The sequence below is a fragment of the Lemur catta genome, chromosome 8 (assembly GCF_020740605.2).
Source record: "Lemur catta isolate mLemCat1 chromosome 8, mLemCat1.pri, whole genome shotgun sequence".
NCBI classification, from domain to species: domain Eukaryota; kingdom Metazoa; phylum Chordata; class Mammalia; order Primates; family Lemuridae; genus Lemur; species Lemur catta.
The window spans coordinates 30722711-30746901 of NC_059135.1; the positions used below are offsets into that span (position 1 = coordinate 30722711).

At 42.3% G+C, this 24191-nt stretch overlaps 2 protein-coding genes across 10 annotated transcripts in view; one reads left to right on the forward strand and one right to left on the reverse strand.

Moving 5' to 3' along the window:
• The window catches only part of FLACC1 (flagellum associated containing coiled-coil domains 1), a 30200-nt gene extending 20255 nt beyond the window's left edge, over window positions 1–9945 (forward strand). For 3 of the 4 annotated variants that reach the window (XM_045559739.1, XM_045559741.1, XM_045559742.1), the window contains 5 exons: window positions 1110–1213; window positions 3768–3830; window positions 8424–8513; window positions 8643–8752; window positions 9409–9945. In XM_045559739.1, coding sequence (XP_045415695.1) covers window positions 1110–1213; window positions 3768–3830; window positions 8424–8513; window positions 8643–8752; window positions 9409–9532 — 491 coding nt within the window. In that variant the 3' untranslated portion in view covers window positions 9533–9945. The remainder of the gene's footprint in view (window positions 1–1109; window positions 1214–3767; window positions 3831–8423; window positions 8514–8642; window positions 8753–9408) is intronic. The other variant, XM_045559740.1, reaches the window with a different exon arrangement.
• Window positions 9946–10481: 536 nt separating this feature from the next.
• Window positions 10482–24191, reverse strand: part of CASP8 (caspase 8) — a 28703-nt gene continuing 14993 nt past the window's right edge. For 5 of the 6 annotated variants that reach the window (XM_045559747.1, XM_045559746.1, XM_045559744.1 and 2 more), the window contains 7 exons: window positions 21500–21605; window positions 20583–20721; window positions 20421–20465; window positions 19279–19343; window positions 17352–17493; window positions 12574–13075; window positions 10482–11043 (listed from right to left, as the gene is read on the reverse strand). In XM_045559747.1, the coding sequence (XP_045415703.1) occupies window positions 10908–11043; window positions 12574–13075; window positions 17352–17493; window positions 19279–19343; window positions 20421–20465; window positions 20583–20721; window positions 21500–21605 (1135 nt within the window). In that variant the 3' untranslated portion in view covers window positions 10482–10907. The remainder of the gene's footprint in view (window positions 11044–12573; window positions 13076–17351; window positions 17494–19278; window positions 19344–20420; window positions 20466–20582; window positions 20722–21499; window positions 21606–24191) is intronic. The other variant, XM_045559749.1, reaches the window with a different exon arrangement.

Sequence of the window (24191 nt, forward strand, 5' to 3'; positions counted from 1 at the left end):
AGCTTCTATACCCCCACATCTCCCACAAAGGAACGTGTTTGGTAAATATTTTTAATAGTCCCAGCACTTAACACAGAGCCTGGATCATATGAAGTATCCTACAGGTGCACCTCCCCCTCACTGAGCACCTTCATAAATGGGAAAAAGCAGTGAGGGATGTGTGGGACTGCCCCAGGCCTAGGAGACTAGATGAGGCAGGAGTGGGGCCTCTACAGACCAATTCTGCATCCTACTCCAACCCCATTCGTCTTGCATTTAGTTGATTTTAACAGGTCACCCAATTAAATGCAGATACTCCGTGGGAAAGTTAATTTACATTCAGGTGGGGACTCTGGAGCTCCAGAGGTAACATAAAGCCCCTGTAGTGAAGGCTGGGGAAGGGGACCCGGAGCTACTCCTGTTTGAGGCTTTACCTAGAAGCTGGGTGCAACAACACCCAGGTCACCTCCCAGATTTCTAGCTACTCATACGACACTTGTCCCATGTTGTCAAAGTCTAGGGTGCAAGCACTCATTTGGAAGACCAGATGCCAGCTGCTCACCATGCCACTCAGTCCAGAAGCTTCCCCTGTCACCCGGAGACTCCCTGTCCATCCCCAGAATTGCAACACTGAGGAAATCTGTGTTTCCCCTCGCCACCTCCTAACCTTCATCTCATTTGATATTGGGGCTCTGCTGGCAGGTTTCTCTGCCTGGGAAAACAGTTTAAGTCTACCTCTACACCAGGGTTAAGTACAGATGAATGTTACTTCTGGCAAAGTCACAGTAGCCAAGAGCTTTATTTTAAGACAAGGATATCCAAGAAAGCATAGTGGTTGCTCCGGCAAAGTGAATGCACAAAATAATAAGCAACAGATCCAAAACAAACTACACACAAAAAACCAGCGATGGTGGTGGCAAATCCCTACGACTAACGCGATTGAGGACAACCACCACGCTCACCTCACACTCAAGCATCTCGGCTGGGTGTCAGAGGCTGGACAGCAGGCTGAAAGGACCTTGAGTTTGACCCAGTCTGGAACTACTTTTATCTTCAGATATTCTGGGTTTCTCTCTGCACCAGCTTTTCCCACATTTACACATACGTGTGTTTTCCTCTCACCTCCACAGAAAATAAAATGACAAAAAAGTTTGAGTTAGAGTCAGAAGAAGAAAAGAAGAAAATAAATGAATCCTACAGTGCTGTCTTTGAGAACTTCATTCAAGAGAAGGAGGTAACTCAGCCCAAAGCACATCAGTGGTTGAATGTGTAGCCCAGGCAGTATATCCGAGTTCCCAGGTGTGCTCTGTAGTTAGGTGATCTTTCTGTCTTTATGGGAATATTCCTCTTTTCCCAGGTTGCCTGGAAACATATACAAGTAGACTGACAGTCTTGCTGTCCTTTAGCTAGACACTCTTATCACAGGCTAGGCAGTCTTACCACTGGGTTATTGAACGGTCTTACCACAGGCTAGACAGACCTACCATAGAGATATTGGACAGTCCTACCATGGGCTAGACAATCTTGCCACAGTTATTGGACAGTCCTACCACAGGCTAGACAATCTTACCACTGGGTCATTGGACAGTCTTACCACAGGCTAGACAGACCTACCATAGAGATATTGGACAGTCCTACCATGGGCTAGACAATCTTGCCACAGTTATAGGACAGTCTTACCACTAGGTTATTGGATTGTCTTACCACAGGCCAGACAGTCCTAACACAGAGTTATCAGACAATCTTACAATGGGCTAGACGATCTTACCACTGCATTACTGGATAGTCTTACCACAGGCTAGACAGTCCTACCACAGAGCTATTGGATCATCTTACCACATACTAGACACAGTTATTGGCAGTCTTACCACAGACTAGATAGTCTTACACAGAGTTGTTGGAAAGTCTTATCACAGACTAGACAGTCTTACCACAGGGCTATTGGGATGAAAATTGCGATTAACAGAAAACAACAGAATGCTAAATGTGCAGAACCTGAAATTTTCTATTTTGCCCAAATCCCGTCTCCGAATGTCCTTCTTATCCTTGCCTATAGCTGCTATAGCTGTAGTGCCATTACTGGGCTCTAGGGCAGTAGAGGTTTAACTTTACAAGAAATTGCCAAATTATTTTCCAAAGTAGTTGCACCATTTAACTCTTGCATCTTAAATATATGAGGATTCTAGTTGCTCTACACCCTCCACAACAATTAGTCCTGCTAATCTTTTCATTTTGGCCATACCAGTGGGTATGAAGTGATACTTCATTATGGTTTCAGTTTCCCTGATGACTGACTATGTTAGGCAATTTTTCATGTGCTTACTGGACCATTCATATGTCTTCTTTTGTAAAGTGTCTGTTCGAGTCTCTTGTCATTTGAAAAAATTAGAGTTGCTGTAGTACATTGTATGGTATGTGAATTATATTTCAGTAAAACTTTTTTTAAAAAAATTAGAGTTGCTTGTCTTTTTGTTATTGTCATGTAGGAGCACTTTTCATATTGTGGATACAAGTTTTTGTCAGACATATATGTTGCAAGTATTGTCTCCCAGTCTGTGGTTTGCCTTTTTGTTTTATTAATGATGTCTTTCAATGTGCAGTTTTTAATTTTGATCAAAGGCAAATTATCAATCTTTTTATTTTTATGGTTACAGTTTTTTGTGTCTTCTCTGCAAAATCTTTGCTTATTCCAAGATCAGAAAGATATTCTAATTTTTTAGAAGCTTTATAATTTTAGCTTCGGTGATTCTGTGACCCATTTTGAATAATTTTTGTGCATAGAGTGGAGGTCATAGGTCATTTTTTTTCCATATGAATATCCAGTTGTTCCAGCACCATTTTTTGAAAAAATTTCCTTTCCCTGTTGAGTCGCTTTGCTGTCTTTGTCTCATTTTGGAGGTGGGGGGGTCAGACTCTTCATTCTGTTCCATTTGACTGTTTGTCTATACTTCTGTCAACAACACATCTTAATTACTGAAGCTAGAGTAGTAGTAAAGATCGTTTAACTTTCCTAGTGTTTTTCAAGATTATTTTACCTTTCTACATCCTTTGATTTTTATATAAATTTTAGACCTAGCTTGTCAATTTGGAGTTAGTTTGCCAAGACGGCCTGCTGCTATTTTGACTGGGAATGCATTGAGTCTAAAGATTAATCTGCGGATTATTGAATTTTTTTTTTTTTTTTTTTTTTTTGAGACAGAGTCTCGCTTTGTTGCCCAGGCTAGAATGAGTGCCGTGGCATCAGCCTAGCTCACAGTAACCTCAGACTCCTCGGCTTAAGCAATCCTACTGCCTCAGCCTCCCGAGTAGCTGGGACTACAGGCAGGCGCCACTATGCCCGGCTAATTTTTTCTATATATATTTTTAGTTGGCCATATAATTTCTTTCTATTTTTAGTAGAGACGGGGTCTCACTCTTGCTGAGGCTGGTCTCGAACTCCTGACCTCGAGCAATCCACCCGCCTCGGCCTCCCAGAGTGCTAGGATTACAGGCGTGAGCCACTGCGCCCAGCCTGAATTTTTAACAGTACTGAATATGTACACTGACTTTTAAAAAGCTTTTGATGAAAACTTTCTTTTAATATTTGTCAATGTGATAAAGTTGCACGTACATAAGATTTTCATTAACTTCAATATGTCATGTCTTTAGTTTATAATGTGTGCTTCATTATACCAATGTCTAACCTTTGGTGAATATTATATTTCTGAATCTTATTCTGGCTTTCTTAACTTCCTGAAAAAAGTGTCAGAACCACGGTGCTGACCTTTTCCAAATAAAATTGTTTTTAGGAGCTCTTGAAACAACATGACAGTGACACCTTGCAAATAGAGGAGCTGAGAAAGAGCAAGGCGGTAAGCTTTGTCATCCTTCCCTGTGCACTTGGCATCTTACAAATGCATCTGTAAAATGATAGACTCTCAATAAAATGGAATCTAGGATAATTTTTCTAAAACCAATAAAGAATGGAAGACCTAAAGCTGAATTTACTGAACTCAGTAAGTCAAGAAGGATTTTTGAAACAGTCTGTAAAACAAAGCCAGTGGTCTTTTTAGAGTCAGATTTGAGCAAATGTATTAGCAATATACTGTGCGATCTTCAATTGTGAATGCTTTTCCTTTCTAGCAAGCTTCAAACCACAAGAGGACTTTGAATTATAAAATGCCAAATCCTTCCCTTTGAACTCTGAAAAGTATAAAACTGTCCCCCGTGGCACTCTGTCTCCAAGCTTCTCCTTAAAACTCTTGAGTTGTACCCCACAGTTGACAGCTTCCTCAAGGAACTCTATGCTTTTGGGACAAATTGTGGCACTTTGTGGGAGCCAGCTGCAGAGAACAGCTGTTCAAACCCCCAAAATGACTCGTGGTTCTTTCTTCCCTGGGAATTTAATTTGGATCCAGAATGGGTGTTTGGGGAAAGATTAGTCGTTATGAAGGCATTATAAAGGAATGATGTCTTAGGGTCCAGGCGGGACTTCTGTTTGAGGGGCAAACAGACCAGGATGTCCTACAAGCTAAAGAAATGGGTTTTGGAGCCAGGTAGACCCAGTATAGTGCGATAATTGTTTCAATGAGCTTGTCTACTAATTCTACCTGGGTCTGTTTCTATTTATTGATTTTTCTCCTCATTATGGCCATATTTTCTTGTTTACGTGGCTGGCAGTTTTTTTTATTGGATGCCAGCCATTGTGAAGTTCACCTTATTGGGTGCTGAATATTTTTATATTCATTTAAATATTCTTGAGCTTTACCCTAGGATGCAGTTAAGTAACTTGGAAACAGTTTGATCCTTTCGAGGCTTGCTTTTAAGCTTTGTTAGGCAAAATTAAAGCAGTCTTTCAAGTAAAACTAATTTGTCCGACTACTGAGGTAACGCTCTTCTGAGTACTCTATGCAATGCCCTTAGTATTAGGTTTCTCTACTCTGGCTGGTGGGAATATGGAACTATTCCAGTCCTGTGCTGGCTCCAGGCATTGTTCCATCTTCTCTTTGCTGGTGGTTCTCTCCCCCAACCTCTTCTTCTCTTTCTTCCCCCCATCACTCTGCCCCGGAAGCACTGGCCTCCTTGCTGTTTCTTTAACAGGCCAGGATGTGCTGCCTAGGGTGTCTGTGTTCTAGATATTCTCTCTTCCTGGAAAGCTCTTTCCCAGAAATCTACATGACTGACTAACGTCTTTTCCTCCTTCTGGTCTTTACTCAAATGCCGCCTGCTCAGGAGCCACTCTACGTAAGGGCTCAGCTCCTGCCCCAACACTGCCTTTCCTCTGTTTTATTTTTTTGCACAGATTTATTATCTTCTAAGCTGATAAACTCAATGAAGCCAGGGATATTTTTCTGTTTTCTTTGCTATTAATCCCCAGTTCCTAGAACAGTGCCTGGCACATCACAGGCATTCAGTAAATAGTAATTGATTTTTGAATGAATAAATGAAAGAATGCAAAATAACCTGGTATAGTGCTTTGCATAATGCAACTGCAGTACATGATGGCATCTCCCAAGTTCATATGGCTTAGGAGGGTGCTCATTACCTGGGAAGAGCTCTAGGGCTCTGAGGACATGCAGCAGTTATGTGGGGCTAACACCTGGAAGCAGAGACTTACCTAGTTTATTCTTTTAGCCTCTTCTGCACCTAACAGAATGCATATGGAGCTTACTAGGTGCTGATTATGAGGTACTACAGAGATCATAAATAGGGAAAAACAGACATATTTACGATAAAATATAAGCACAATATAATTCCTTTGGAGGAAAGAAACGCTAGTTGGTGGAGTGGGCGATAGGGTCGGGAAGGTTACCGTATGGCCTTTCAGCTGGTTTTGACAGGTGAGGAGTGTTTCTGAATCTCAGAATGTGGAGAGGGTGAGGGTGGAGGTCCAACCTGAAAGACGAATGTAAGCGAAAGGACCTGGTATATGAAAAGAACAGCAAGGCAGATCAGGAAAGGTACCAAGGGCCAGCGGCTGAGAGGCTTTTAGTTCCAGCTGGGATCTCTCACTCGCATGGCACCACGGGCCACCCTTTGCTGGATTCACTTAGAAGCCTAAGGGGGAAGGAAGCACAGCCTGCCAGGAGGGCAGAATCGGGGGATTCCTCTTCTGCGGGAGCCTCGTAACAGCTCTCACAGTGGTCCAGGGCTAGTCTCATGCGGCCCCAGAGGAAACAGCTCAGGCGAGGAGAAATGAGACTCACATAGGTGGGTGCAGGAGCTATCCTGGCTTAGAAGCCTCTTGTCCAGTATCTTTGTCACAGATCCACGGGCATATCTTCCAGGTCATGCCCAGTTACAAGAGTCCCTGCCCCCAGGGAAGCCCAAAGTCGTGGCCTCCTACCAGGTGCTGGTATCCCCCGCAGGCCTCCCAGGGCAGATGCAGTTCACCAACCTGGGATCGGTTCACTCTAAGCGATGTTGCCCACTGGCATTCCACCTTTACCATAGCTTTCCAGAACAGAACAGAAAGTGAACCCAACGTCCAGTTTGCCCATAGACAAAGACAAAGAGGTTTTTTTGTTTGTTTGTTTTTGTTTAATGCTGCATGCATAGGAACTTCAGTAGCCCCATTCATCATCACAAGAAGTCTGGATTTAATTCTGTCATTAGTGAGAGCCACTGGAGTTTTGCGAGGAAGATAGTATCACTTGGGAAAAGAACTCTGGCAGCAATGCAGAGGACAGAGTCTGAAGAGGGAAAATGAGGGGAGGCAGGACCTGTTAGAAGGGTCACCTCCCTTTTCCCCTCAATCTGGCTTCTGCTCCCACTGCATCCACGGAAACCGCTCTTGTTAAAATCACCAGTAACTTCCAAGTTGCCAAATCCGAGGAATGCCTCCCTCACTTGACATTGGCAGTAGCAGGTGCGGTTGATCACTCCTTCCTTGAAACACTCACCTCTCTTGGCTTCCATAGACTTCTGGGGTCTGGGGTTTCCTTTACCTCCTTGGCCACTTCTTCTCAATCTCCTTGGCTAGGTCCTCCCATCCACCTAACCCCAAGTCCTGGAATGTTTCAGGGCTTGGTACTGGACCCCACTTCTTTATCTCCTCTTTCTCCTTAGGTGTGCTCATCTGTCCACATAGATGGAAAAGCTGTCTCTGTGCCACCAGAGGTTGATACCTCCAGCCTCACCCCTCCTCTGAGCCCCAGGCCTGCACATCCAGCTGCTCTCTTGACATTTCCACATAAGTAACTTACAGACACCTCAAAATTCACGTGTTAATGCCAGTCTTGATTTTCCATCAGAGATTTGAGCCCCCAAATTGTCAATTATCTCAGCTGTTCAAGCCTAGACCTAAAATCATCCCTGATTCTTCCTTTCTGTCACTCGCCCACATCCAACCCATCAGCGTCAGCCGGTCCTCTATAGCATATCCCCAATTCATCCCCTGCTCTCCAACTCTGTTGCCACCGTACCCTCATCCATCGTTCCTCACCTGCACCACAGTAGCACCCCCTCCTGAGCCCCCTCTCCCTTGCCCCTCTAATTCATTCTCCACAGAGTGGTGACATGCGTGCAGGCACCCTTCGATGATGTGCCATTGTTCTCAGGTGACCTGGCCTCTCAGGTATGACCTGGCTCCTCTGGATCTCCTCACCTTGGCCCATGCTCCTGCCTGCTGTCTCTATTCTGGCCACGCTGGTGTTCCTTCAGGTCCTCAGATGCACTAAGCATTTGCCTTCTAAGGACCTTTGCCCAGGCTCCTATTCATTCTTTAGTAGAGGGTTTTTGTAATTGATAGACTATTTTTAGAGCACTTTTAAGTTCATAGAGAAACTAAGTAGAAAGTACAGAGAGTTTCCATATACTCCCCAACCCCACATCACAATTTCCCCAATTACTAACATCTTGGATCAGGGTGGTACCTTAGTTACAATTGATGAGCCAATACTGATGCATTATTATTAAACATAGTCCATAGTTTACATTGGGGTTCACTGTTTGTGTTGTCCATTCTATGGGTTTTGCTTAATGCATCACGTCATATATACACCACTGCAGTATCATACAGAATAGTTTTGCTGCTCTAAAAATACCCTCTCCCCCCCCCCCGCCCCCCACTTTCATCCCTCACTTCCCTTCCCAACCCCCTGGCAGCCACTAATCCTTTTACTATCTCTACAGTTTTGCCTTTTCCAGGGTGTCATATAGTTGGGATCAGTAGTAGGTATTTAATAAAGACTTGTGCAGTGGATGAATGGTTGAGAGCCATTGTAACATTGCCTGTGGGCTCTGGTGGGGCTTGCTCTGCAGCAGTGACAGTGAGGCTGAAGACAAGGGTACAGATGGGCACGACAGAGAGCGGGTAGAATTAACAGGGTGTGGTGACTGGCTGGCTGTGAGTGGTGCAGGAGAAGTGGCTAAAGTCACTGCTTTGCATTCTAGTCCAAGTGTCCTGGAGAAGAAAATAAATAGGTAGACACCAGTATGACGTCTTGAAACAATTTCTTCTGCAGGTCATAGAGGAAGAGTTGCAGGCACAAGCTCTTATCTTAGAGTCACTTAACACAAACCTCTACCATACCCAGCTGGAACTCCAGAGAGAGGTGAGTCCTGGCTGGAGTGGGGATGGGGGTTGGGGGAGGACCTCGAGTCTCTGTACCACTCTGTCATATGGCTCTGCCCTGGATAGCTCTGGGTTTGAAAAGATAGTTATTACAATGTATGTCTTTCAGAAAGCTGCGGTGGGAAATCTGGAAAAAATGCTGCAGACCAAGCTTGCCGAAGCTGAGGACAAGTATAATTATACCATACAGAGCCTGACACAGGAAAACAATCATCTAAGGTGTGGATGCTGCTGCTCAAAAACACGCGGCTGATTCTTTTGAGGAGTGGGAAGGAGTGTGAGTGAGGAGTAGGTTAGGAAGATGAGCCAGGTACTCCCTGGTGATGTCAAGGCAGAGGCACTTTCCAGAGGAGGGTATGTCGCTCTGACCTGGGCACAGAGTAAACTGCAGAGGCCAGACGGTTCATCCGAGGTGAAGCGGGGCTGTGTCTAGACTTCTCTCCTTTACCTGTGTCTCCATCTATATGCAAAACAACACAGGAAATTTATCTGCCAGTTTCTGAGTTTATTTAGTTCTGTAGCTGAGGGTCATTTTCAAATCCTCTGAGTTTGGTGGTTTAGCCTTAGATCCAGCTGCTTCTGGTGCCTGTGGAAATCAACTGCTCATCAGAAATTATACCCTTACTTGATGCATCTTAAATCATCAAAAGAAATTTTGGTCTGTACTTTAATAAAGGAAAGGTATTCATTGCAGTGATTTAGTAGAAAGTTCCTCACATGGGAATTTGGTCACTAAATTCAAAACCACTGCAAGTAATGAGTGAGACTGCCCCTGATGAAGGAGTAAAGCCACATTTCTCCCCCGCTCCCCAAATATCCTATACCCTTTTTACCTTTTGAGTCTGTGGTGATACATGTTCCCTTTCCTTTTACAGGCAAAATATAATTGCCAAGAATGAAGAAATTTTTGAAGGACGTTCTAGGAGATTGGCTTCTAGTCCTGCTTATGAAGATGATTCTGATACCTTAGAAGATGATAATAGCAAAGGACAAGAATGAGAAACAAAAAGTTGCTCTCTGTAGCTGAAGATGGTAGGCACCCCATCCTGTAGGCCTAGGGAACTCCTGTGAGGTTTTCTTGAGAAATGCATATAATGTTTGGTTCCTGGGTTGCTCTGACTATTTTTGTCTCTTCACAATTTGCTTTCTTCTGAGCGGCTGGGAATGTTTGACTTCTCATCTCAGCTGCACAGCTTATCACAACTCTTCATTGCAAAGCGATGTTCTCTGTACCTGGAACTTTGCTTTCTCTGGGCTTTGTACCATTTCCCCCCACCCCCCCCCTTTTCATATTTCATTAGAAAGAGATGGATTTGGAGGCCTTGTTCCTATTGAACGTTGATTGTGCTTTGGCATGTATCATGTGACCCCTGGGGACTTTTGCTAGCCAAAAAGATAATTTATTGATTTGATTTGGAAATCTTTTTCTTTTATGCACGTACCCCTCCATTTCTCGCCTCTCAACCATGTTCCCTAACCTATGACTTAGGAGGAATTTCTGATGATTCTTGCCACCTTCCCTAAACCATCACTAGAATCCAAATGCCCCCAGGGCAGGCAACGTGCGTAAGTGAAGTGGGCTGAACAGGAGGAAAAACAATCCTCCAGGGAGGAGGCGGGGCGGGGCTGGGGCCGAGCGGGCGGGGCTTGTTGCACCGCAGGGCGCGCGCCCGTCGGAAGGGGGCGCTCCTCGGACCCGTCGCAGACAGGAGCATGGAGTCAATGTTGAGAAATATTCTGATTTTTTAAAAGAAGGTATTCTGGATTTCGTGTGACAGCTCCCATTTTTTAAATGCTGACAACAAATTGTAAAAAGACAACTATATGAGCCCGTAGTGGGAGGCACAAGGGAAACATGCCTGTGATGCAAACGTGTTCCACCTGTGAGACGCCATTGGCAAAAAACAAAAAGTAAACGAACACAATCAATCACAAAAAATCTCCAAGGAACAGTAAAATAAGATTATATTTTATTCTATTAAAATATTTTTGAAAAAAAAATTCTAGAAAAATAATGCCGTTTTAAAGCTGGCTAAAGCTGTAGAATAAGCTGATCGCAGGTAGAAAGAGCAGTGCAAATGCATGAAAGGAGGAGTGCAACATTAGCATGAAGCAACATGTTGTTAATATGCAGCAATTTACACATTATCAGCTAAAAGGAGAGCTTGGCAATAGATTATTAAAAAGCTTGCAAAATAATCATAATTTTAAAAGAATTAAATCAAATTTTTAATTAAAAAATATTTACATAGTGTAAAAGTTAGCTTGTGGCATAAAAGTTAATATCATATTAACTTTAACCCGACGATTGTGCAAAATGCCATAAAAAAAAGCAGCAAGAAACAACTATAGTGTTATGCAGGTAAACATAGCATCAATTAAGGGGAAAGAAAAGTTTTTTCCTCAGAGTGAAGGAAGGCTGTGGCATCTGTTTCCCCATGTGTTTCCTGTCATCCTTGTTGCTCACTTCATAGTTCACTTCAGTCAGGATGGTGAGAATATCGTCACCTCTGAAAAACATCACATAACACCGTGACCATCCATGAGGGAAAAATAGCTGATGAACTGACTCATCTGCTGTGCTCAGTGATAGTTCTGTCATTCTTTCTCTCAAAACATCAGTCATTTGAAATAATAAGTTGCTACACTAAGACCTACCCCCAGCTTTCCAGGTAAATGAGTTTTCCCAGAGCTTAATAACTTACCTTTGGTTTGTGCGGGATCTCTGCTGACCGTCAGAAACCTCAGTGTCAGTGTTAGATTTGGTTTCTTTCCCTGCTGACCTGTGTGTATGTCACACTGCTCCATGTACTATGTTATTTGGCCCCACCAATCACCTCAATGTCCCCAGTACTTTCTGGTTCACATTGACATTGCCTCTGTAGATTCGTCTTTGATGCAATCAAGGTTTGGGCAAGTGAAAGTTGAATGCCTTCTGCAGCTGCCCCCACTTTCTTCTCACCAAGGTCTCTTGGCAGTTTTGTCTTGCAACCTCTTCGTCCACCTCAAGAGCTAGCAGCTAGCACCCGAAACCTGGCAGGACTCGTGGTTTGAGTTACAAAATGAAAACATCAAAATGATGTTATGGTTCACTCTTTTATATACCATGGGAAATTCTCGCTCTTCATATGCTTAAAACATAATGAGATACAGGGCTGGAAGGAACCTGCAGAAGATTCCTTGCTATTCATCTGTCAGTTGTTTGTGCATTTTGGGTGAACTGTGACACATGAAACCATAATCTAACTAAGGGAAGCAGATGATATAATAAATGAGGGAAGGATATTTTCCCACATTTTGTGGCTTCAAAACAGGCCAAATTAGTGGAAATATTAATATAAAAACGTTCCTACTCTTTGCTATTTATCTCCCACAATGCACCAAGAGGGTTTGAGCTTGGTTAGCTATTATAGAACTTTTGGCCAGGTGTGGTGGTTCAAGCCTGTAATCCTGGCACTTTGGGAGGCTGAGATGGGACGATCGCTTGAGCCCAGGAGTTTGAGGTTGCAGTGAGTTATGATGATGCCACTGCACTCTAGCCCAGGTGACAAAGCAAGACCCTCCCTTAAAAAAGAAAAGGAACTTTCTACAGAGTTGGAGGATGTTAAACATTGACATGGGTTGCTGCCTTCTTGGAAGACTTCCAAAACTAGTTGAGTTGGCTCAGTCACGTTTCTACCTAAAGAGAGAGCTGGACTATATGACTTTATAATCCTTTCCAGCTCTGTGATATCCTAATTGTATTTTGAGGTGCTTGAATAAAGAAAGAAGTATCTCAGTTTTTCCATCTACAGACTTGAACTGTTAACACTTGCCATTCTCCCATTTTCCAACTGACCTGGGAAGCATAGCTATGTGATCCACAGCTAGATATTTACAGATGAATGGAAACCACTCCCCCGGACATTTCTCTGATCTGTCAATATTGCCTCAACCATGACACCCTTTCTAATGGGCTCTGAACATGGATATGCAGTAGTAGTGATGGAGAAGGGGCCACATGGTATAACACTGAGGAGAGGTAGGTAGGCAAGACTTACCGAGGACATCTTTCTCTCAGGCTCTGGCAAAGTGACTGGATATACCAGGTCCCCTCTGCAGGGTTTCGGTAGGAAACACAGTTGTTCACAGTAGCCATCCCCAGCAGAAAGTCAGCCTCATCTGGGATATATCTCTTTTGAAGTGATACGTCCATTTCTAAATAGGCTTCCTTCTGCTCTGAGTCAGTCTCAACTGGTATTCCTTTCTGGTAATTATCCCCTTGACAAGCCTGAATAAAAAAGACTTTGGGTTTTCCAGCAAGAGAAGGGCAGTTCGAACCAGTGAAATAAGATGTCAGCTCATAGATGGAGACCTCCTCTCCATCAGTGCCATAGATGATGCCCTTGTCTCCGTGGGAGAGGATGCAGCAGATGAAGCAGTCTTTGTTATTGTGGTCCATGCCTTGGTAGACCTTCAGAACCTCATGGATTTCTTTTGCTGTGGAGTCTTCAAAATGTACTACCTCAAAATGAAGCTCATTAAAGGTCTTGCTTAAAGCATCTGAAAAGTGAAATAAAAAAAGTCAGTTATACCACAATAATTCCCAGACCATGGCCCTGAGCTGGAGAGGACGGTGGTCTTATCATTGATAGATGATAATTTGAACCAGAGGCCCGGGGTGCTGGCTCATGCCTGTAATCCCAGCACTTCAGGAGGCGGGAGGATTACTTGAGGCCAGGAGTTCCAGAACAGCCTGGGCAACATATCGAGACCTTGTCTCCACAAAAAATAAAAAAAATTAGCCAGTCACAGTGGCATATGCCTGTAGTCCCAGCTACTAAGGAGGCTGAGGCAGGAGGATTGCTTGAGCCCAGGAGTTCAAGGCTGCAGTGAGCTATGATCCTGCCACTGTACTCCAGCCTGGGCAACAGAGCAAGACCCTGTCTCAAAAAAAAAAAAAAAAAAAGATTGAACCAAAACTTAATGAACAAGACCCTGTATATTATTATAGTAGCTGGATTCTACAGGCTTCTAATATTTATTGGCACCAGCTGAAAACATTCCCAAACCCTGAGGCAAATGACGAAGGGGAGAGTATTGAGTGTTATTAAACTAGTTTACAAGATGGGTAAACTATGACTGAGGCTTACTATCAAACCAATTTAACAGATGACTGTATTACTTACATAATCATAAAAAATATTTTTAATAAAAGATTGATATTTTATGCTGAATCTTCTCAAAGTTATTTCTATCTATCAAAATAAAAGATATGAATTTAAAAAAAAAACTAAAAGACCTATTACAAAAACAGTATCCTCTATCTCTCCCTATTACCCAGTCAAGTTCCATGAAGGCCACAACTTTCAGCTTTTAAGTACTTTTTTTGTAATGAATTTGAGTACACTGGTATTTATTCATTTATAAATTTTATATTGAGTTCTTATTATGGAAGACAAGCATTTGGTGCTCTTACAAAATTATTTACAATTTTTGGTTGCATCTACCATAATATTTCTACTGTTAACAGTATGTAAGTATTAAGTTCTTTAATTACGTTTCCTTTCTTATTAAACTTTTTTGTCTTTCCTGGAATTATGATAGTAACTGCAATACTTTTACATTTGCTTTGTTTCCTATATGCCTAACATTTTTTTTCTCCAAATGCTCTAACAGATCTGGTCAAAGTTTTTCAACTTTTCCAGGCTGCTTGTCTGACTCATTTTTATGTTTTCCTAGAGAACTTAGTCCTGGACTGTAAATAACATAGTCATCTTTTACATTGGTTTGATAGTAAGCCTAAATAATAGCTTACCCATCTGGTTAACTAGTTCAGAAGAGAAAACAGCCCAACAATAACACTCTCCCCTTTCTCATCTTGAACATTACATCCTTCTCCTCCAACCCCAACTGGCTGCTCCTTAAGCCTGGTTGAATTTTTCTTTTCCTGGCACATCTCTGTATCTCTTCCATAGTAGATCCCCTGGTTCCTCCACCTATGGCTTCCTCCTTAGTTTACTAGCTTGTTTTGCTGGAGTCTATCTGCTAGAGCATGAGGAAGAAAATTTTTGAGCCCATGCATGAGTCTCTATTTCTACTTTTATAGTTTTTGATAGTTTAGCTAGATACAGAATTCTATTTCCAAAAGCATTTTTGCTTAGAATTTTGAAGGCATTTCTTCACTGTCTTTTCCAGTGTTGCTATTGAGAAATCCAATGACCTTTTGATTTCTGATACTTTATATATTTTACTTATTTTTTTTTTCCTTTTTAGAAGCTTCTGGAATGTGATATGGTTTGGTATGACTCTTTCTCAATTCATTAGGCCCCTTCAGTCTGGAGGTGACTATGTCATTCAATTTTTGGAAAATTCCATTTCCCCCATTTTCTCTGTCCTCTCTTTCTGGAACTCTCACTGTCAGAGGTTGGATATCCTTGACTTATCTGTAAATTATCTTGTCCTTTTGCTTTTAGTTTGGATTTCTTTTGTCTTCTTGTCCTACTTTTTGAGACTTTATCTTCTACACTATTGAATTTTTCATTTTGTTGCTCATTTTTTAAATTTTCAAGGATTTTTTCTTATTTGTTCCTTTTTCATAACATCCAGTTCTTTTATCAACCTCTTACTACCTCTTTAAGAATACTAAATATAGCCTTTTTAAAGACTGCTTTTTTCCTCAACATTATCTTTGTTTCATTCACATTCTGTTTCATTTTTTTCTTGTTTGTATTGCCTCTTTCTTTTCTATTAGAGGCTTTCTTCATATGACTGATGATCTTTGGCTGTCCATTCATAAATTGACTAGTCAGTTAAAAAGTTGACTGACAGCTCTGTCTTCATGAACGTGGTTTGTTCACTGGTGGACTTCATAACAGGGTGATTGGTTGGGGACCTGACCATTTCATGGTCCCCCAGGTGTCATTATCTGTAGGTCTTTTAGCTGGGGCTTTCAGCTTCTCAAGAGGAGAATCCACATCTACCAGTGTTCTTGGAACCAAGTTGGGATAGATATATAACTTCATGCCACCAGTGGGTTGAATTTTCTTTAATCTTTCTGTCTTCAATAAGATGCTTCACTGCTTCCAGTGCTGGGCCTGGTATCCCCAAGTGTTGAGACTCTCTGGTTCAATTTTATCAAAAATAAAGTTCCTGTTCCTTACTATGTCCCTAGAATAGGGACAGTTCTTGGCTCTATGAGATAAGGGTATGGATCTGGGGGTATCACTGTGCCTTATATAGGCTTTCAAAGAATCCTCCTGTTTTCAGCTCATTGCCTCACCTCCACTTTGTACTTCCAATTCCTAATTTTCTCCAGGATTCTGTGGGGTAAGTGAGTCTGCCTCTTTTCTGTGTTCCCTTATGTAATCACTTCGGTTGTAGCTTTCTCTGTTCTGCTAAGTCTGTTACGTCTCCTCCTTTATTTTAACTCCTCAAAATTGTTTGAAACCTTTCATTAGCTGTCATCTCCATTCCTGTGGTATAATTCCTGTATTATGTTTTGTAGTCCTTCTCTAGTATTTTGTCCCTGTTAGCACATCAGAGCTAAACATAAATCAGTCCAGAGACAGTCTAGCATTAGAAATAGAGAAATATAACTGAGCTGCAATGTATCCTTGTTGATTTGGAACAACTTTGGCAAGACTAATATGGTGCCTTGGTTCTGTGGAAAAATTCTGATTCCTTTGGAAGTACGCTGTGTTAATGAAAAATGGCTGTAAAGCAGGTCGCAAGGTACTGCAGTAGAACAGGGGTTGGGGGAGAACGTCTCAGAAGAAATGACTCACAAAGCTGGGTCTCCTACTTTTACTCGTTCAGCATGGAACGTAAGAACAGGAATAGAAAAAGCAGGACATGCAAACTCAAATGCCAACCAGAGACCAGTCCATCATGGACCAGATATAAGAAAATGAATTGCCCAAAATAGAATCAAATGTTATTTAACTGAAATTTCTAAATATTTAATGAATAGAAATCAAAGGCCTGAAACTTTTTCAATACCAAGTGCATGATGACAAATGATGTCATTGATGACCTTAAGCTCTGTGGCTTTTTAAAACCTTAGAATAGATATGCTTGAATAAACAAATCAAATGTTAACAGGAACCATTACAAAGTCCTGATAATTATAATCTATCTGCATTAATTTTCTAAACTTTACTTCATTTACAAAATAACTCAATAACTGATGCTATGAGTCATGAACACTATTTTCAAAAATTCTTTGACCAAATCAAAATCATTATAAGTATATATCAATGGTTGGGTTAGATGATTTTCATTATTATTTTTAGTTGAAGTCATTTTTTATATTCACACACCACAAGTTCTTTTTTTACTTAACTTGTAAGTTCTCAATCTTAGCTTAAATAGGCTAAGCAAAAGAATTTCTAAATAGATTAATATTTGAAAATGCTATTTCTGTTAAGAACCCACAATTTCTGCTGCACTCAATAGCCCAATTCATATAAATCCAGCCTTTATAAGAGTGTTGATACCAAGACAATTTTTTCACCTAATGCACTCCACAGACACACTATTCATTTAGTTGAATTAAAAGCAAACTTTGTTGCTAGTTTTCATTATAAGTCTTTTGGTAAGATTTAATATTTTACTCTTATACATACATTGATTTTATTTAAAAAAACCAATTTAAAATATAAAAAGCAGAAAGCTAACAAATACATAAGAATGTTCTTCACCTCCACAGGAAAATAGGTTTAAATCCACTTTCTTGAAACATGTGGCCCTTTTAGTATAGCTTTTGTTCTCTCCCTTTTGATTAAAAAAAAAAAACTATAAGAAATATTCCACTTCTCTCTTTTGGATTCTACTGTACCTTTATCCAAGTGGGTGCCATTCCTATCCCTAATTCTTTGAAGTTTGTCCACTGCCTTCCGTGCTGTGCTAAAATCATAGTTGTTGAAGATCAAACAGTATCCCCGAGGTTTGCTTTGCATTCTGTAAACTTTGTCAGATGTCTGGAAAACAAAAAGCCAACCCAGGAGCTAACTCTGTGGGCCAAAGACTTGAGAAGGGAACACACAACTCCCCAGTAAAAGGTCAGGCCTAAGCCAGACCAGGAAGCAAGAGCACCGTCCATTGCGCCCCCTCCCCCCAAATTGGGGTCATTTCCCTGAAGAACTGGTTTCCACCCATTTGCCTCACACAGGATCCCTCAGACCTCTGCCCCATAGTTAGCTGTAAAGTCAGTGTCCCAATACTTGGGCCTCCTGAGCACTTTGCACCTATGTTAATGTTGTCATCATGTTGTGTTATCATTATTTGTTCTCATTTCTGCTTCCCTTACCATACAGAAGACTCCTGGAGGCAGATAACATCCATGCCAAGGACTAGGATGTACTAACTTGTGAGAGCTCAACCAAGAGTTCCTGATTGAGTGAATGTCTTTGGGCTATGACCTTGTGACTCTCTTGGCTATGTACTCAACCCATCTGTGCATCTTGGCTAACAGCTGAGGGCCTGCCCTTCACACAGGACATGGTGTGGTCCCAGGATTTTTAAAGCTGATGGCATAACCCAGATGTCAGGACCACAGCGGCTGGTGGGGAAGTATGGGCTGGTGAGGCAGGTCTCAGCTACACTGTAGGTTATAGTATCCAGACTGTAGTACCTGACAGTACCAGTCCGAGGTGGCCCTGTGTCCTGCTTATTTCCTAGGGCTATTTCAGTGCTGAGATACTCAGCATGTAGCTAGAAGTCTGCGTAGCCCCTTGAGGGAGAGAGAAGGACTCCAGGCTGGGAAGCCAAATTCCTGGCTCTGCTACTTCATAGCCTTAAGACTTTGGGCAAGTAACCTAGTATCTTAGTATGTTTACTAAGATATTAAGTATTTTATTAAGTATTAATACCTACTAAGTATATTGAGTATTTACTATTACGTATGCTAAGTATTTGCCAAGTACATTAAGTGTATTTGCTAAGATACTGAGATACTAAAATTTACTAAGATATTAAAACTTAGTATCTTTAGGTATTTAAAAGGGACAATGCTTATAGAGTGTTATACTGCTTACAAAGTGCCACATTACTTTGCTTAATCCTTGATTTTCAGACTGAGAGAGGTCTGGTAATTGTCTCAGAAGCCCACACTAGTGACTGGTTTCTCTCAAGCCTAATTAAGGCATTCAGGGGTTCCTCTGCTTTCTGCCATGGGGGCGGGGGGTGGTGTGGAGTGAATGGACTAATAAGTCAGAATGTATTTGGTGGATCGTTGAAGGCTACATAAATAGAAGTCATTATGTCTAGAAAGGAAATTTTTCTGCTAGCTCACTGAGATGAGAACATAGAGACAGCCGGATTATGAGGGTTTGCTACTTACACCTAACTACAAACAGGAAACATTTTTGAAATGTCAAGTAAAAGAAACAGCTTTGCTCTTTCCAGTCCTGCTAGACTCTTCCCCAAAGTCCTCACCCACTGAGGCTGACACTGCTGCCAGACTGGTAGGAGGCTTCTCACCCATCTCCCCTCCAGCACCTGGAATAACTAGTACTGTTCCAACACCTTTGTCTTTGGTCTTAAAATTAAAAATTTAATGCATGGGAAACTGGAGAGGTCACATTTTAGAAACTGTCAGTTTTTTAACTTGTCCTTTTGTGGGTTTCCTACAGTTCTCAAAACTTACTAGAAGTTTCTTCCCCTTATTGGTTCATCTGCCAGCTTAAAAAAAAAAAAAAGCTAACAAATACAATAACTAGAATCTGCAATGCAAAAGGAAAGAGGATTTGGAGGTTTCCATGTACCTGTGAATCACCGTCTTGTTCTCTTGGAGAGTCTGATATTTCCAGCATTCTGAATGTCTCCTCCCCTATAAACAATGAAGACATACGTCTAGAATGAGACATAGCAGGAAAGGTACGTTGGTAAAGAAATTTGTAGCACCTAGGACAACGTAAGGTCCCTTTAAAAATGAAAATTTACAGACTGCCTTGAACATAATCTCCTTTCAGTCCACAGAGATTCTGCAGGCAAGGCAACTAACATGCTTCTGAAACACAAGATCAAATTGTCTCATCACCAAAGGGAAAAACATACCAAATAGTTCCTTAGTTCTATATTCCTCCCTGTGGGCAGGTTGAGTTTTGTGGTATTTGTGAGATATTCATTAATTAAGCCACTAGCTCAGGAAGAGTTATTGATTTAGGAGTACTTTACTCCTTAAAGTACTCTTAAAGTTTGGGCTCAAGCAGGCATGAGAACAGGGAAGGACTAGCTTCATGGACATTACTCAGACTTAACCTTTAAAAGAGGGAGATTCACAAAGAGCCAGGGTAAAAATACAACAAAAATATTAGGAATATTAATACTTATGGGGCAATGGCTTTCCTGGGCTGTTAAAAATATCTCTGAATTTAAAATCATCTTCAGTGAGTATATATAATTTTTATAATCAGAAAGAATATTTGATTAATCAAAATTTTGAAGGTGACCCTTGACAGTTCCTTTTCCTGGTCCAGCCTAGCTTACCCATGTAGAAAAAGAGAAAGTGGCAATTGAAAGGAGTGACTTAGTGTTTAAAGTGTTGAAAGAGGAAGTGACTTAACCAAGGAAATGCTGAAAAATAATTTTAATCTAGCTACCTGGTGCATAATACAGGCAGCACACGTCAAGGGACAAAAATCTCACACAGGAAAAAGTCAAATATTTCTTACTACAAATTTTGCACCTATTTGAAACTTTGCAGCCTGTGCCTATTGACAACTCTTTCTACGCCTTTCAATGTGTGGAGAAGGTGACTACGAGTCCCCACCGCACCATCCTCCTGGTATTAGGAGAGCAGGTCCATCAAGATGTGGATGTGGTGGAAGGTTGTGCGGAGGAGGCATGAGGACAGCAGAGAGTAAATTAACTAAATAGGTCTTGGAAACATATCTCCAAACAGTACCATTTGAAAATTCATCTGATGATCTTTCAAGGCTCAATCTTCTCTCTGAATTAAAAGAGAACACCCTCCCCCCAATATTTGATTAGAAACAATTGTGACATGGGAGGATTTGTCAATATCACAATACACGTGGCTGATTTGCAGCTGTCAGGTTGTTTCTACCTCTGCTTAATTCTTCATAATCATTGATTTTCTTCAGCAGGCTCTTGTTGATTTTGCCGAAGACTCTTTTCAGGGTGTCCAAGTTTCTTTCCCCTAGGATGACCCTCTTCTCCATTTCTATGAAAATATCGAGCAAGCTCTAGGAGGGAGAGACAGTTGGAAGACTGGATTGAGCCATATTAGTTTTTAGATTAGATGTTTTTTTTACTTCTACTTCCTCCAAACCAAGGGTTTGCCCTCACTTCCCAAGCAGACCCCCTGAGAGTTCATGCAGTCAGCAGACTACTAGCCAGGCAATTCTGTTGTCTGGCCCAGGAAGACAGAAGTGGGAGGATAGAGGGGAAGCCATGTCTCATCCCCAAGCTCTGTGCTCAAACCGCCTCTGGATGCCTTTAGTGAGGATGCATGGCTGAGACACAGCAGCCGGGTCAGCATGGTGACGGCCTGGGGGTCTGCCTCACACCCCAGCAGTGCCTCTGGCACACTCCCCCTCCAGACCTGCATTCACATACACACACAGACAGACACACAGACTGCACACACAACACGCACATACAAACATGAAGGCATACATATAGACACATACCACATACCACACACACACACACACACACACACACACACACACACACACACACAGTCCCAGGTCCCAGTTGGTTTCAGGACTGCAGAAGTGGGGACCATGTCAGGCCCACCACTGCCCTTCTGGGCTCCGCTGGGTCCCGCCCTGGGCTGTGGCTGCACCCCCAGCCTCCTCCTCCTGGCTCCTGCCCCTGCCTTGCTCCCAATAATTAATGTGAGCGGCACTTCACAGCACAAAGGAATCATACCCACAACACCCGGCCCGACAACTTTCAGACATCCCCACGGGCTGACCAACTCTCAGGACTAAATCTCGACAAGATGCCAGGTCTTACCATGTCATCTTCCAGTTTACATTTGGAGATGTCCTGGCTCAAAAAAAACTTAAAAGTTCTCAATTGCGCTTTAGATACTTCTTCTGAAATCTGAAAAAGCATGACCCTGTGATGGGAAATGAAGACGCTTTAGAAATGCTTTCCTAAATAATTTCACATTTGATAAATGCAGTCACAGTGGACTTGACTCCAATGCCCCCTCCCCCTTCAAAACAAAGCCAGTTAATGACAAGTTTCCTGAGTTGAGTCCTTGGAGAGAGGCTGACACAGACGTCAAATAACTCATGCCCAACTATTACCAATTTATCATGCCCACCCTAACAATTTCAAGTTTCATCAACGTTGTCTTTCAGTTCATTTCAGTTCAATGAAGCTTGTTTTTCCTTTGTCTTCCCTATAAAATCAAGATCTTGTTGCAATAGAAAAAAGCTTTGCCTTTTGGAAATTATGCTTTTCAAAATGCAAATTGGATCATCACACTCCTAATGAAAACTGGTCAGCCATTACCTTCAGGAAGAAGGCGAAACATTTGGTTCTGGAATACAAAGACGCCAAACACATCCTCATCACAGCCCTCACAGACCACCACCACAGGGCCGGAAGCCCCAAACACACCCAGCCGCACTGCCCTCTCGCCCCCTCATGCTGAGCCCCCACAGCCCCATCCCCTGGTCTGCCTGCAGACGCCCACGCCCCGCAGACAACCAGCCCAGGCTCTGCCTGAGTGTCCCCAGGGCTGCATTCGCTCGACTGAACCTGAGTGTCACTGGAAGGATATCACACACATTGTAATTCTCTTTTATGAAACTGTCCTAGTTCCCTGATAGCTGGATCGGTGTGCCCTATTTACTTATAATTAATTAATTAATTTATTTTTTGAGACAGGATCTTGCCCTGGTGCCCAGGCTAGAGTGCAGCAACAGGATCATAGCTCATTGCAGCCTTGAACTCCTGGGCTCAAGTGATCCTCCTCCCTCAGTCTCTGTAGTAGCTGAGACTACACATGTGTGCCACCATGCCTGGCTAATTTTGTATGTGTATGTGTGTGTGTGTGTGTGTGTGTGTGTGCATGTAAAGACAGTGTCTCACTATGATGCTCAGGCTGGCCTCGAATTCCTGGGCTCAAGTGATCCTCCTGCCTCCACCTCCCAAAGTACTGGGATTCCAGGCATGAGCCACCACACCCAGGCCATTTTTATTTTCATAAACCTTGAGGGTTGTGAGGTACAGTGTTTAAAAGCAGGGAACCAAGACCTTTGGTGTTAGAACCTTGGTTCTACCATCTTTGACTCTTTCTTCTCATGGAATCTCTACCCTAGAAGTATTTCTTCAAAGCTTTTTCAGTTTGGCCAGATTGGATCCAATCAAAACCTACCCTAACTCTTGTAATTTTATTACCAGTTACCTTGCCCTTTTACTTTTTTCATTATTGAAACTTACAGGCTTTCTTGTGTCATCATTGTCTGGTAATAAACCTGGATAGTTTATAAGATACTTATTTTATAGGTAGCAATTATAATTTGAACATAAAACTTCTAGTGTTTTCTTGCAATTTTAAAGTGGCCACACCAGTGTACTTTTTATCTTCTGACTAATAGCCAACGATGGTGAACAAGCAGTAGGTCGTGATTGTGCTGATCTTTTTGTCTCCAAGCCAATATGTTTTTTTTTTTTTTTTGAGACAGAGTCTCACTTTGTTGCCCGGGCTAGAGTGAGTGCCGTGGCATCAGCCTAGCTCACAGCAACCTCAGACTCCTGGGCTTAAGCGATCCTACTGCCTCAGCCTCCCGAGTAGCTGGGACTACAGGCATGAGCCACCATGCCCGGCTAATTTTTTTGTATATATATTTTTAGTTGGCCAGATAATTTCTTTCTATTTTTAGTAGAGACGGGGTCTCACTCTTGCTCAGGCTGGTCTCGAACTCCTGACCTCGAGCGATCCACCCGCCTCGGCCTCCCAGAGCTAGGATTACAGGCGTGAGCCACCGCGCCCGGCCATCCAAGCCAATATGTTAAAGACTTTTACAGATCCTGCCCTTGTTAGGGGACTCTCAGTCCTCTGCCAGAAGGTGCAGATCACTGTCTGGCGTGTGGTTTGCCTCAGCCTGGCTCACATAGCAGAAGTGGAACCTTCAGAAGTCCAAGACAGCAGGCACAAGATGAAACCCCAAGCTTTCCTAGGTCTGGGGCTGTGGTTTCTTAGGATTTACTGGGGCCTTAACAAATAAATTTCTTATAAAGACTTCACAATTCTAGTAAGCCAAAGCTATCCAGTGCACTGGGTTGAATAGTGTCTTCCCCGCTCCCCCGAAATTCATGTCTACCCAGAACATGAGAATATGGCCTTATTTGGATATAGGATCTTTGCAGATAAAATCATGTTAAGATGAGGTCAGAATGGATTAGGGTGAGCCCTAGTCCAATGACTGGTGTCCTTATGAGAGAGGGAAATGCAGACAAACACAGAGAAGAGAACCAGACGTAAACTGGAGTGGTGCATCTACAAGACAAGGAACACCGAGGATTGCCACAACCACCAGAAACTAGGAGAGAGGCAGGACACAGACTCCTCCTCAGAGCCTCCAGAAAGGAACCAGCCCTACTGACATCTCAATTTCTGACTTTGAGCCTCCAGAACTATGAAAGAATAAATTTCTGTACTTTTTAAAGCCATGCAGTTTGTAGTACTTTG